We start from the raw sequence: 12,904 nt of genomic DNA on the forward strand, positions 1-12,904 counted from the left end.
TTATCTTTTGATCTTCTTATTTCGTTTTGGCCGACTATGTACCATGTTAATTCGAATTCTGCTTCATCTGATTCTGGGCTTTAATCCTCGGCCAGTTCTCCTTCATCCTTTCACTCTGCAATCTCCTCCTCTCTTCTGTCCATGACGCTTGGGTGCGGGATCTAACTTTTTCTTGAAAACTCTTGGTGGCCGTGATACTCGACTTGTAAGCATCCTTGTTGCTTATTTCCGTTCCTTGTACTTCCATTTATTCCAGGTTCTACTTCACTTCCTGGTACCAGCGCACTGTAGTTTTCCTGGTCTCAAAATATTTTATCTGATTAGTCAGTCTTCCCAGGTTCGTTCTGTAGATATGTCTGAAGGACATGGCTCTCCTTTTCCGGATGGTATCTGTGATCTTTCCTCTCTTGAGATATAATTCTCGTTTTCCTTTTTTTTCTGTATGATCCATCCTTTGTTCTCTCGGGGTCCCAGTACCATCTTCAGAATCTTTCTCTCCATTAGTTCCTACTTCCTGACGCGTCTTGTTGTTATCAGGTTCAAACTTTCAGCTGAATATCAAGCCTTCGGTCGTATGATTGTCTGGTAGTGTTTGAGTTTTGCATTGATCGAGATATTCTTCTTAAAGTGTTCATACTGTAGTTTATATGCCAAGTTCGCCCTTATTGATTCTTGATAACAGCGCCTCTCTTTCTGACAGGTTGTTGTCTATCCACTCTCCCATGTATTTGAATTTCTCCACTTTCTGAATCCTTTCTCTCTCAGCTGTTATCCATCTGGGTGCTGTTTTGATTACATTTGATTAATTTACAGCTATATATTCTCATAGTGAACGGACCTATTACTGATTACTTTTCACCTGTTTGTCAACTTATTTGGATATACATTTATTTATTTATTTATTTATTTATTTATTTATTTATTTATTTATTTATCGAGTACGTGCAGCCCTGTAGATGGTTTTTCTGTGGTTTCACCATTTTCACACCAGGCAAATGCTGGCGCTTCCTTCCCACTCCTAGATCTTTCCTATTCCATCGTCGCCATAAGACCTCTCTGTGTCGGTGTGGGGCCTTACATTTTAATACCTTGGTACTCTGGACCTTAGTGGCACATCGTGTTAATTGTTTTCCTATTCCTAAAATAGCACGTTCGTTCCTAAGTAAGGCCAATGGCATTTAAGGGTGATCAAATTCAACAACTCCGTGTCTCTGACTTCTTGCTCGTTAAATAACTTATGTCGGTCAAAATTCCAGCTCTCCTGAAATCTATGTCAATTGAAAGGACATTAAGGCTTTATTATTATTATTATTATTATTATTATTATTATTATTATTATTATTATTATTATTATTATTATTATTATCATGATCGATTTTGATAATCTAAGGACCGCGGAAAGTAACCCGTGCATTCATCTTGACCCTGCTTTCCTTGACTTCCAATAGCTCTTCATCCTCTCCTTGCGTTCAGATGTTTTCACCTTTCCTCTGCTCCTTCTCCTGGAAATCCTTGAAATTTTGTATCAATCTTTTGAAAGTTGTTCTGTCTTGTATTACATCTTCTGTTATTCCAATCTCTGTCTTGTTTTACTCCTTGGATCCACTGGTTGTCATTCTTGTAATTGTGGTTTAACACTCGTTTCGTCAATCTGCTGTTATCCATCCTCATTATGCAACAAAAAACCCTCCTCTTTATGATCCTGTCTGAGCCGTTTTTTAATGGTTCCCGGATTTTTCTCAGTATTTTCCTTCTGTTTCTCTCTCTCTCCTATTTGACCAGTTTTGAAACATGCATTCTGTGGCATGCAAATATATTGCTCTGTTGTAGTGTTTGAGTTTAGTTTTCCTTGAGAGATTCTTCTTATTGTAAGCATCTTTAGTCAGTTGTTACGCTAGTTCCACTTTTCTTGCTCTCGATCTGTTTCCTTCCGTATGGAGTTCGTTAATCTTAATTATTTCACTTAGCTATTTAAAGTTATTAACCTTGTTGATTTTCTATTATTATTATTATTATTATTATTATTATTATTATTATTATTATTATTATTATTATTCGTTCGTAATCTGTTTACCCTCCCGGGTCGGTTTTTCCCTCGGACACAGCGAGGGATCCCACCTCTACCGCCTCAAGGGCAGTGTCCTGGAGATCCCGACTTTGGGTCGGGGATACAACTGGGGAGAATGACCAGTACCTCGCCCAGGCGCCCTCACCTGCTATACTGAACAGGGGCCTTGTGGAGGGATGGGATGATTGGATGGGACAGGCAAGGAAGAGGGAAGGAAGCGGCCGTGGCCTTAAGTTAGGTACCATCCCGGCATTTGCCTGGAGGAGAAGTGGGAAACCACGGAAAACCACTTCCAGGATGGCTGAGGTGGGAATCGAACCCACCTCTACTCAGTTGACCTCCCGAGGCTGAGTGGACCCCGTTCCAGCCCTCGTACCACTTTTCAAATTTCGTGGCAGAGCCGGGAATCGAAGCCGGACCTCCGGGGGTGGCACCTAATCACGCTAACCACTACACCACAGAGGTGGACATTATTATTATTATTATTATTATTATTATTATTATTATTATTATTATTATTATTATTATTATTATTATTATTATTACAGTCGAAACTGTTTACTGTGACATCGCTTTTAACGACATATTTGATATAACAGCGAAAAGTAACGGTTCCGTCTGAACCCTATATTAATACTATATGTAGAAAATCGCGTATTACGACATATCTTATATAACTGCGTATTTGTATTACATTTTTGTAGAAATGGATTGAGTATAACGTCCAGTGCTCATTTTTGTTTGTTACGCGCTTGGGGATTGCTGACAAGAATGTAAAGCTAATTTTCAACCTCTTGTTTTCAGTAGTTTGTTGATTTCGCATCAGCCTGTCAAATAGTCAAGGCAAGCCTTGGGTGTGAAGATGTACCAAAAGGAAGGGAAAATGTTTAATACTGAAGAAAAGTTAGATATAATATGGCGATTACAAAATGGGGAAACAAAACATCAACATCGTGAAGGTATTATGTGTATCACACTCAACGATTTCCACGATTTGGAAGCACAGAGAGTATTATTATTATTATTATTATTATTATTATTATTATTATTATTATTATTATTATTATCTATATATTAAAACTATCTATGAAAACTAAAGTCGGTCATTCCTGCCATTCTATCCGGTCGATTTCCTTCATTTTTTAACTGAAAGGTATTCATGCACAGATTTGTCATCAGGTACTATAAATCACTTAACTTACGCCTTCCTCAAATTATTTGATTTTTTCAATTTTTTGTCTCCTTGAAGCAATTATATCGTTGGCTCTAATTGAGGTACGGAGTTCGTTTTGGCCTAAGAACACTCAGTGGATCAAGCTCTTTCATTTCAGCTCTTAACTATTCAAATTGGTTGATTCTGAGGAATGAGTGCACATTCAATTTGACGTCTCATTTCTTCAACATTTTTTCTCTTTGAAGCAATTATATCTTTCGTTCTAATTGGGACACGCAGTGTGTTTTGGTCCAAAACACTCAGTGGATCATGCTTTTTGTTTTGAGGTAATAACTACTTAAATTGGTAGATTCTGAGAAACGTTATGAGTACATTTGTCTTCATGACGAAGATCTTGAAGGACTTCTTAACAGTTCGGCGCCTAGTGTTGTTCCAAGGAACGTTTAATTGAATTTCTTTGTGTGATGTATTTTCAAGTGTTTTGTTGACATAATATTACATTCTATTACCACAGCAGATCATGTGCTTTATTTCATTAACTCGAAATTTTGCAAATACATTGGTGAGGATAGTAACAAACAACACCATACTTTGTACATTGCGGGCGGAGCCAGCAGGAAAATTATTATTATTATTATTATTATTATTATTATTATTATTATTATTATTATTATTTCTGTGCCTGCGTGTAGTTTGTTCAGTGTTAGAAAGTCATTTTTCCTTGTGATGTGCTAGGGTCCGTTCGGCCTTGTCATATCAAGAGTTACCATTTTTGCGAGCGTATTAAGATCCCGTGCTGAGTCGCGCCGCCAGCTCCTTTGCTGCACAAAGACGCATGACGGTCGGCCAGTCGGACTCCTAGTGTGATGAAGGTGGAGAGAGCTCTGCGCCAGGCACTTGGGGGTTCGATTCTCATCAAGTGAGCACGCGATCTGCATTCCACACCACGCAGTCGTCAACATGCAAGCATCACCAGGGCATGCACCTTCACTGCAGTGTAACTTCTCTTTAGCACTTGCAGGATATCGCACAAGTGAACAGAATGTTCAAGATCATGTGCATTCACTGCGTGAGGCTTGATCAGTTTAGGTACGAAATTCCGTTCGAACCGTGAGCCTCAAATTTTATCGACCAGGGGCCTATTCCACAAAAGTATGGTCTTGCACATTACAAGTTACTAGTGTGGGTTCTTGTAATGTATGGAGTTGTACATTGCTGTTCCACAAAAGATTGAACGTCTCTTGTATATTACCAGTGAATTGTTACAAGTTTTACAAGTGGCGACATTTCAATGAACATACTACGTCATAGCATGAATCAGCTGTTTATCTTCGTATTCCATTCGTTGAATTAGGTTATGCTTGTCTCGTTTATCGTAACATCGTATTTTAAGGTAACTTATGCAGCAAAGATTCAAAGAACTAATATTCCTGTTAATTTCTTAAAGCTACGATGTTATTTTTCAGTTTATTGCTTTGATGATAGGAAATTACTCCGTTATAATCACCCATTCTGTTATCCCACAATCCTCGTATATGTTCCACGATAGTCTGACATACCTTGGTCTGTCATTAGGAAACAGATGCCGCTAATAACGATATTCGGCCGAAGTTGTAAACTCTGCATGAATTCTTAAAATGATGTCAAGAGAAACGAAGTTAGGTATTCATTTTGAAGGAAATATAAGGAAAGATATTCGTTTCGGTGCATTCAGCTAGAGTCTGAAAAAACAAGACAAAATAAATGGTTGGATGGAAATATTTGACTTGGGAAAAGCTCATGGTGCTTTTGAGGGGAAAAGTTGGACGTATGTAAGAGATATTCTGCTCATTAATGATTCCAGGAATGTCCTTCTTGGAACATGTTTGTTCAGTATTTTCAGGCCAGTGAACAATTTGAGGAAATTTTATATTATATATTGCAGCTTTCACAGAATGTATTCCTACAGACCGAAGATTTTGCCATCCCATGCCTATCGGCAATATCATGGTACTAACCACAATTTCCTAGCCAACGTAGTGTTGTTAGTAACTGTTGTTTAGCAGAGAGAGATTTATTTCTGTTCATAGGATGTTTTAACCAACGCTCAATATTTATCAAAAGTTCTTCCACTTGTGTTGTGCTTAACCTAAAACGTTCATTGTATTCAAATACAGGGTTAAACTGGAAGTTTATTCTTTCCCTGTACAGACGGTAGTTTTCATTTTCATCACCATCACTATCACTACTGCTAGACCACATATTTATCAAAATGTATCTGAAACAAGCGTATTTAAATAGCACTCGTACATTTATATATTATTGTCCTTTCACTGGTAGAGAATACTTCTCAATTCACTAATAAGTTACAAGTATTGTACTTTCGTGGAACACACCCATACAAATTCACTGGTAATTTGTAAGTATGGAGTAGTAAAGTACAACTGTAGAAAATTCTTTTATGGAAGAGAAACTCTGGTATTTGTACTAGTTACTAGAGATTTTACTTGTAATGTATAAGACCATACTTTTATGGAATAGGCCCCAGGTCCATCCACGATGCGGAGAAATAGTGATTAGTGTGGGCTTCTCCAGTGATTTAATTTGCATTCTTCCCTTCTTACTTGGGTGTTCAGCGGGTTGCGGGCCTCATCTCTGCCATGATATCCCGACCGACGTTCTTTAGGCTTCGATGCCGAGTAGGCATAGGGCGGTGTTAAAGTAGGAATATTGGGAAGATTTTAACTCAGAATATGCTTTTTCGGAGTATAGTAAAAAAATGGCTCACGGTCAGCGTTATAACCAGTTCAATAACACATGTGTATAGGAGGCCGTGGTCATAGTTAACATAATTCACTGTTAAGTGTAATTTAAAAAATTTGCTTTTTTATTTCTATTCTCAAGACTTCTCCAATATTACTGAGGATGAGCAGAGTATAGTAAAAGAACATTGCTACATAAAAACGATTTTAAAATTAATTAATTAAATAAATAATTAATTAATTGAGCCTAAGGCCTTAAACACATCCTTATTAGAATATTCATCAAAATGGTTTATATGAGGCGTACAGAGCTGAAGTGGTGTAAGCCCAAAATTGGGAAATTTGTAATAATTGCATGTCTGTACACAACAAGATGTCTTCTTTTCAGAGGCAAAGTAGGTCCATAGTACTCCGCTTTTCCCCACTTGACGCAGCAATTTCCCTCCTTTTCCCTGTGCAGTAGTGAAGCTGGTCCATTCTGATGTGAAAGGTGGATTTAAGCAGTGAAGATACTGATATTGAACGTTCTGTAGAGGCAGAATATGAAACAGTGTGTCTGTATACAGCGAGAAGACCAGTAACAGAACAGAAGAAAGAGGATATGATAGATTTATTACTTTTTATTTCTACAAGTCGACATCCATTCTTCAAACGTTTGTCTGTGATTGTAAACACCAAATTAGGAGAAAAACACCATGCAAGTAACAGTGAACAAGATGATAGTGATGATGCATCTCTGTATAACTAATTTGTTAAGCAATGGAATTTTCGTTTCTAGTTCAGCTGAGATGTTTAAACTTCGAAAGACTGTAATTTTCCATGCAGAACCATTGTAAGTCCTTTTAGTTGTAACGTTTGAGCCGATGACCTAGATGCTATGGCCCCTTTAAACAACAAGCATCATCAAAAAGTTGTAATGTTTTGTGATAATTGCTTAATATTATAATCTTAAACTGAATATTTTTAGGATTAACTGTCTCAGAAATAAAACTGCAGTTCATAAATAATTTTTATTCTGCATATTATACAAATTCCTGTTTTTCTCCAAACCATGATTTTGGACGCCTCATATGATAATTACTTTTGGAACCCTTGTCTAAGCAATACAAGTGGTTCCTTAGGTTATTTATGGAACCCTTCAGTGTGCTGATTCCAGTTTTTAGGGCAAATAAATGTCTATTAGGCTAATGCATTGCAGTCTACATATTGATGCTGGAGAAATTATTCCTTCAATTTCGGACAGCGAAACAATTTACTATCTGGGTTGCACACTCAGTGACGAAGTTTTGTTTAATAAAGATGCGATTATACCATTCCGCAAACACTTGGAAAAGTTATCTAAATGAACACTGTCGAAGCCGAATCAAAAGCTTAATGTTATCAACCAATATCCTTCCTTCCCTAGTTTCCAGAGCGCCCCAATCAAAATGGGGGTTAGAAGGGGTGAGAAAGAATGTCCAAGGTGACCGAGATTATAGATATATATATATATATGTTCCAGTATAGATTTTTATCGAACTTGCTACACATATGACTTACTTTCGCAAAAACGTACTGAGGCGGTAGGACACCCCTAACACCTGTAGGGTTGGGGTATGGGGTGTGGATGACATGTAAAAATAATCGAAAACTACCGATGTTAGCGTCAATTCCATAGTTTTCGGAATCCCTGAGATGAATAGCGACTTTCCAGATGCCGTTTTAAGTCTATTATTTATTTATTTATTTATTTATGTATTTATTTATTTATTTATTTATTTATTTATTTATTTATTTATTTATTTATTTATTTATTTATTTATTTATTTATTTATTTATTTGTTTATTTATTTATTTATTTTTGTACATCTACAATCTAAGGGTTGTACACGGAGAAAGGACAAGCCCACATGTACGGAAGTGCCTCCATCCCCACATGTATGCTTACATAAACTCTACTGAATATTTGCATATGTGTGGACATTTTCAGATTTACATATTTACACTCCTAACGTTGTACTCTTTGAATAATAATTATCTTGATTTATGCTATACATACTAGATTAAAAAGACCCAGTCATTTATACCCTCACTCACACCCCTGCATACACACTCATTCACAACCACTACATTGGCCCTCATTCAACTATATCTGCACACGTCATTCTTGAAATTCTAATTAATACGAGGATTATACATTTATTTACATATACATTTTCTTTACTGCGTGGAGGAAGTGAGGAAGAGGAAGAAATTTTACTCCAGATGGTAAAAGATTCCAGAGACGAGCAGACCGTGTGTACAATCCGTTTAAATATGAGATTGTTCTGACGAAGGGTGGAATAAGAGTAACTCCTTGGCCTCTCCTAACAAAGCGGAAAGTGTTGTGTGTGGTTTGTCAGAGATTTCTTAAGAGGGCTACGTCTATTTGGTCACATAAGGAGTTCACTGGTGGCAGTGACTTGGTTGTGTTTATCGGCATGGAGGGTAAAAAAAAAGTGTTAAAAGGAAAATGTACAAAATGACCGAGATTATGGATGTACGTGTGGATGTTCCAGTATAGCTCTCCACCTAAGTTGGTACACATATCACTTATTATCTGAAAAACAAAAACAAACAAAATTACGCTGTGGTGGTACGATACCCCTAGCACCCGTAGGGAAGGGGTTGACATGAAAACATGATAGAAAACGACGTATATATGTCGAATCAATACTTTTCAGGGTTGCTGAGTTCAATTGTGTCACTCTGCATGCTGTTTAAATCCAGGTTCAGCCTCTAACACTTCTAAACTACAAAATAGGTTGTAGAATGTCAGGCAACGTCACAATAATGAAATGCACAAAAATTCGCTTCACCCATAATTGACAAGTAATAAAAAGCATAAAAACAAACATTCAATAAAGTGCCCGGGGAGCGCTGGCCGATATACCTCTAGACAACAGTATAATTAAAAATAAAATCTCATTCATGCAATTTACATAAAACGATCTGTGTTAACAAATGCAATGCCTTTTTTCTTTTAAATAAATAGTAAAAATCTAATGTTTGAATTAATAAACGCGGGTGAAGCTGCGGGTGCATGCTAGTATTAAATATAACAATTTAAAGTAAGATTTATGTACTTAGTAACTATTGTGCAGTTGTTTGTTTGTTTGTTTATTTGTTTATTTGTGTGATGTGCAACCTGTTTTAACAGAGTTTTATTACTACTTATCTCGCAATAAAGTCTCCCTTATATTGACAAGAAAAGTTGGCAACCCTGTTGTGAACTGTAAACCTTGTACTGTTTTCCCCGTGCTTTCCTTTTTGTGATAATTGTATTTTGTGTTCTTGAAGGCCGTACGTCTCTGTTTATGTTTCAGATTACACATCACACATCACCCAACACACATTAAGCACCGAGTCTACTACATTGAACGTATCTGTTTATTGATGGAGCGGCGCTGTCTTAACATCTACTACTGAGCTTCTGATATCATCAAAATGCCTGTCGGTAAGTTAGAAGGACACAAATCATGCTTCTCGTCTCACTTACTCACACGTAATGGCACAGTGACGTACTTGGGAGATACGTACGCGTACACATGTGCCAGCAACCGATTGGTGCATCGAAATCACGGTTTCCAGCATTTCCTGTGATGGGCACTTCTTCTGTTGTTTAATAAGGGTCATTGCTGCGTCAATCTTCTAAATATTTTCCGGGTCTTTTTTATTTTCCCAACCTGTAGTACATTTAGCCATTTCCTGGCCAAATTATTTAAGAAACGATTTTTTGAAAACTAAACTTTTTTTTGTAGTGAGGAGGTCAAGAAATGGAAAACTGTTTTTCTGGTATTTTTTCAAATACTGGAACTGTGAAAAGAAACCATGTGGGAAGTATACTTCTCAGTAACCGAACACTTGCAGACTCACAAATTAGGACATAGAATATGGATCATTCATTGTGTACAATTACCAGTGATCTGCATTTACGACAGTCGCCCAGCTGGCAGCTTCCCTATCATCTGTTGTGTACCTAGCCTTTTCTTACATAATTGCAAAACAATTGGGACATTTGTTGAACATCTCCCTTGTTAAATTATTCCAAACCCTAACTCCTCTTCACACAAACGAATATTTGCCCCAATTTGTCCTCTTGAATTCCAACTTTATGTTGATATTGTGATCTTTCCTGCTTTTGAAAACACCACTCACTCATTCGTCTATAATGTCATTCCACCCCGTCTCTAGAAACATTTCGTCGAGCAGCTCTCTCGTTCCCCGCAAGTCTTCCCAGCCCAAACTTTGCAACATTTTCGTAACGCTTCTGTTTTGTCGGAAAATACCCAAAACAAATCGAGCTGCTTTTCTTGAATTTTTTTTCAGTTCTCAAAACTAGTAATCCTGGTGAGGGTCCATACACTGGAACCATACTGTAGTTGGGGTCTTAGCAGAGACTTAAATCCCCTCTCCTTTACATTCTTACTACAACCCGTAAACACCCTCATAACCATTTGCAGAGATCTGTACCCGTAATTTACAATCCCATTTATCTGATTACCCCAATGAAGATTTTTCTTTATATTAACACCTAGGTACTTAGTGATCCCCATAAGGAACTTTCACCCCTTCAACACACGAGACGACTTTTCCTATTAGTAAAACTCGCAACCTGACTTTTAACCCAGTTTATCATCATACCATTCCCTGCTGTGTGTCTCACAACATTGTCAACGTCTTTTTGCAGTTACTCACAATCTTGTAACTTATTTATTACTTTATACCAGGGCCTCTCAAACGCCTAATATCTCACGCATGCAAAGTGAGGCGCAGAGTTCCTGTGCACAGTGCATCGGTCCCACTCGGCTCGGACCAACTCTTCATCTCTGGACTACTCGGCTAAGATCGACTAAGCTCGGATCAACTCTGCTTGGATTTGGAGCGCTACGGAGCAAGTGAGGAAGAGGGAGACAGGCGGAGCGAGCGAGACAGGCGTGGGGAAAGAGAGAGAGACAGCGCTATTGCTCGAAATCGAGGAGTGGGGGTCTGCACTCTGGTCAACCAAGCGAAGTCGTCTTTTGTAACGTGCACAGTGCATGCGCCCTGAGAGGCCCTGCTTTATACAGTAGAACATCGTCCGGTTCTTTACTCACATCATGTATGTCTGCAGTATTCAGATCAATACTTGTAATAACACTGTAACATAATAAGAAATCCACAGCTCTAGCTAGCCCTTCAGGCAAGCAACTCAATGTTGAAAACATCCTAGGGATATGAGCGACGAATTTTAGGTAAATAAAGTATGAGAATATATTCTTTATTTGTTCTTAACATTTATAATCATTTACTTAATCATTGTTATCCGGTCAATTCCATTAGCAGTTTATTTTTTCTACCACTACGAGCGCTAATGTGAGTCAACGCAGAGTTTCACTTAAGTCCATATAATTACATTCGCTGTGGGTATTTTTCGAAAAAAAAAAGACGTCTGGGGATATTGGACCAAGGAACACATTATAGAAAGAATTATATAAATAAGTTAACTTGGGTATAATTGGAGCAAAAAAGAAGTCAAGAAACAAGCAAGTTTAGATGTTTCTTCCGGAACTGTATTTAGGCCAGAAGTGATTTTTTTTTAGTTTGATAGAGCTATCCAAAACACAATTTAAATGTTTCCAGGCCCTAACTTTCGACGAAATTGAGGAAATTGCTTAATTTTACGTTTTACATAGTATGTGGACCCCTACTTTGTCTAATACCTGTTGCTCACGGTAAAATTTTCTGTCAAATTTATTGTACAATAATTTAATTTTATAAAATTTCTGTTGCTCACGGTCAAATTCAAGTTTTATAAAACCTTTTATAAAACTTTTCGTAAAATAGAACATGTTCTATTCCGTAAAATTAATGTTATGAAACGAACCAATCAGCGAAGCTGACATCACGATGATACTGGCGCTACGTCGTGAGAAGATTGTGAAGCTCGATTGTAAACAAACACTTCTTTGTAAAATGGCAGGATCCGGGTGGACTAAGGAAGCTGTTGGTGTTTTACTGAACAAACACCAGAAATATCCTTGTTTGTACGAGGTTAAAACGCCACTTTACCACAACAGAAATGCAAGAAGAGAGGCAGAAAACACAATCGCCGAATTCTTATATGAATGCTGGTCTTCTAACCTCAACTAATTTTCGACCAAGGACAGCAATCCTCTACCTTCTCTTCTTTTGATCCAACCCAAGTCCAGCATTTCCTAGCATTTCTTTTCTTCCTTTTTATCATTGTACAACATATAATTGCAGCTAAAGCAGAAAGTTTTGCTTTGTTTGTTGGAGCAATACTCTCAGACACACTGTAAGTTGAACAGCAGAATTCTTGGTTTAAAAGTTTATCGATAGATGACAGCACATGCACATCCTAGTTCAGGAGTGAGTTCATAGATGGCCATCCTGATGCTTCAACGGATTTTATAAAATAATTTTACCGTGAGAAACACAACTTGTTTTCACCAAAATTTTATAAAATTAATTGTACAACAAATTTTACGAAACATTCTACCGTGAGCAATAGGCTTAATAATAAATATGTTCAATATTACAATTAATTTTGAAATCAATAATCATGGTAAAGCGAAGAACGTGGTTTTCTGTATTTTACCACTCCTGAAGGAGGGAAATGTTAAATTAAATATTGTTTAATGTTCCAGGTTTTGAGAATTCTGCCCTGAAGATGAGCTTCTCGCTGTCCTCGCTGCAACACTCCGGAGGCGTGGAAGGTCCGGAGAGGGCGAGGTTACGAGTGGAGAGGCCATACAACAGTCTGACCAAGAAATCCAGGTGGGACTAGTAGAGATGGCTGAAAAATAACGTAGCAGTTACTTTGTCCCAGTTACATGTCTGTCACTGTTACAAATGTAACGAGGACGAGAAATAACAAGTTATCGAGTAACGACAACAGAA

At 37.5% G+C, this 12,904-nt stretch overlaps 1 protein-coding gene across 1 annotated transcript in view; it reads left to right on the plus strand.

The window, feature by feature from the left end:
• The window catches only part of klar (klarsicht), a 1,195,270-nt gene that overhangs the window by 479,195 nt on the left and 703,171 nt on the right, over positions 1 to 12,904 (plus strand). The window contains exons 4-5 of the mRNA XM_067157231.2: positions 9,328 to 9,458; positions 12,652 to 12,781. Coding sequence (XP_067013332.2) covers positions 9,449 to 9,458; positions 12,652 to 12,781 — 140 coding nt within the window. The 5' untranslated portion in view covers positions 9,328 to 9,448. The remainder of the gene's footprint in view (positions 1 to 9,327; positions 9,459 to 12,651; positions 12,782 to 12,904) is intronic.

The sequence above is a fragment of the Anabrus simplex genome, chromosome 13 (assembly GCF_040414725.1).
Source record: "Anabrus simplex isolate iqAnaSimp1 chromosome 13, ASM4041472v1, whole genome shotgun sequence".
In the NCBI taxonomy this organism is placed as follows: Eukaryota; Metazoa; Arthropoda; class Insecta; order Orthoptera; family Tettigoniidae; genus Anabrus; species Anabrus simplex.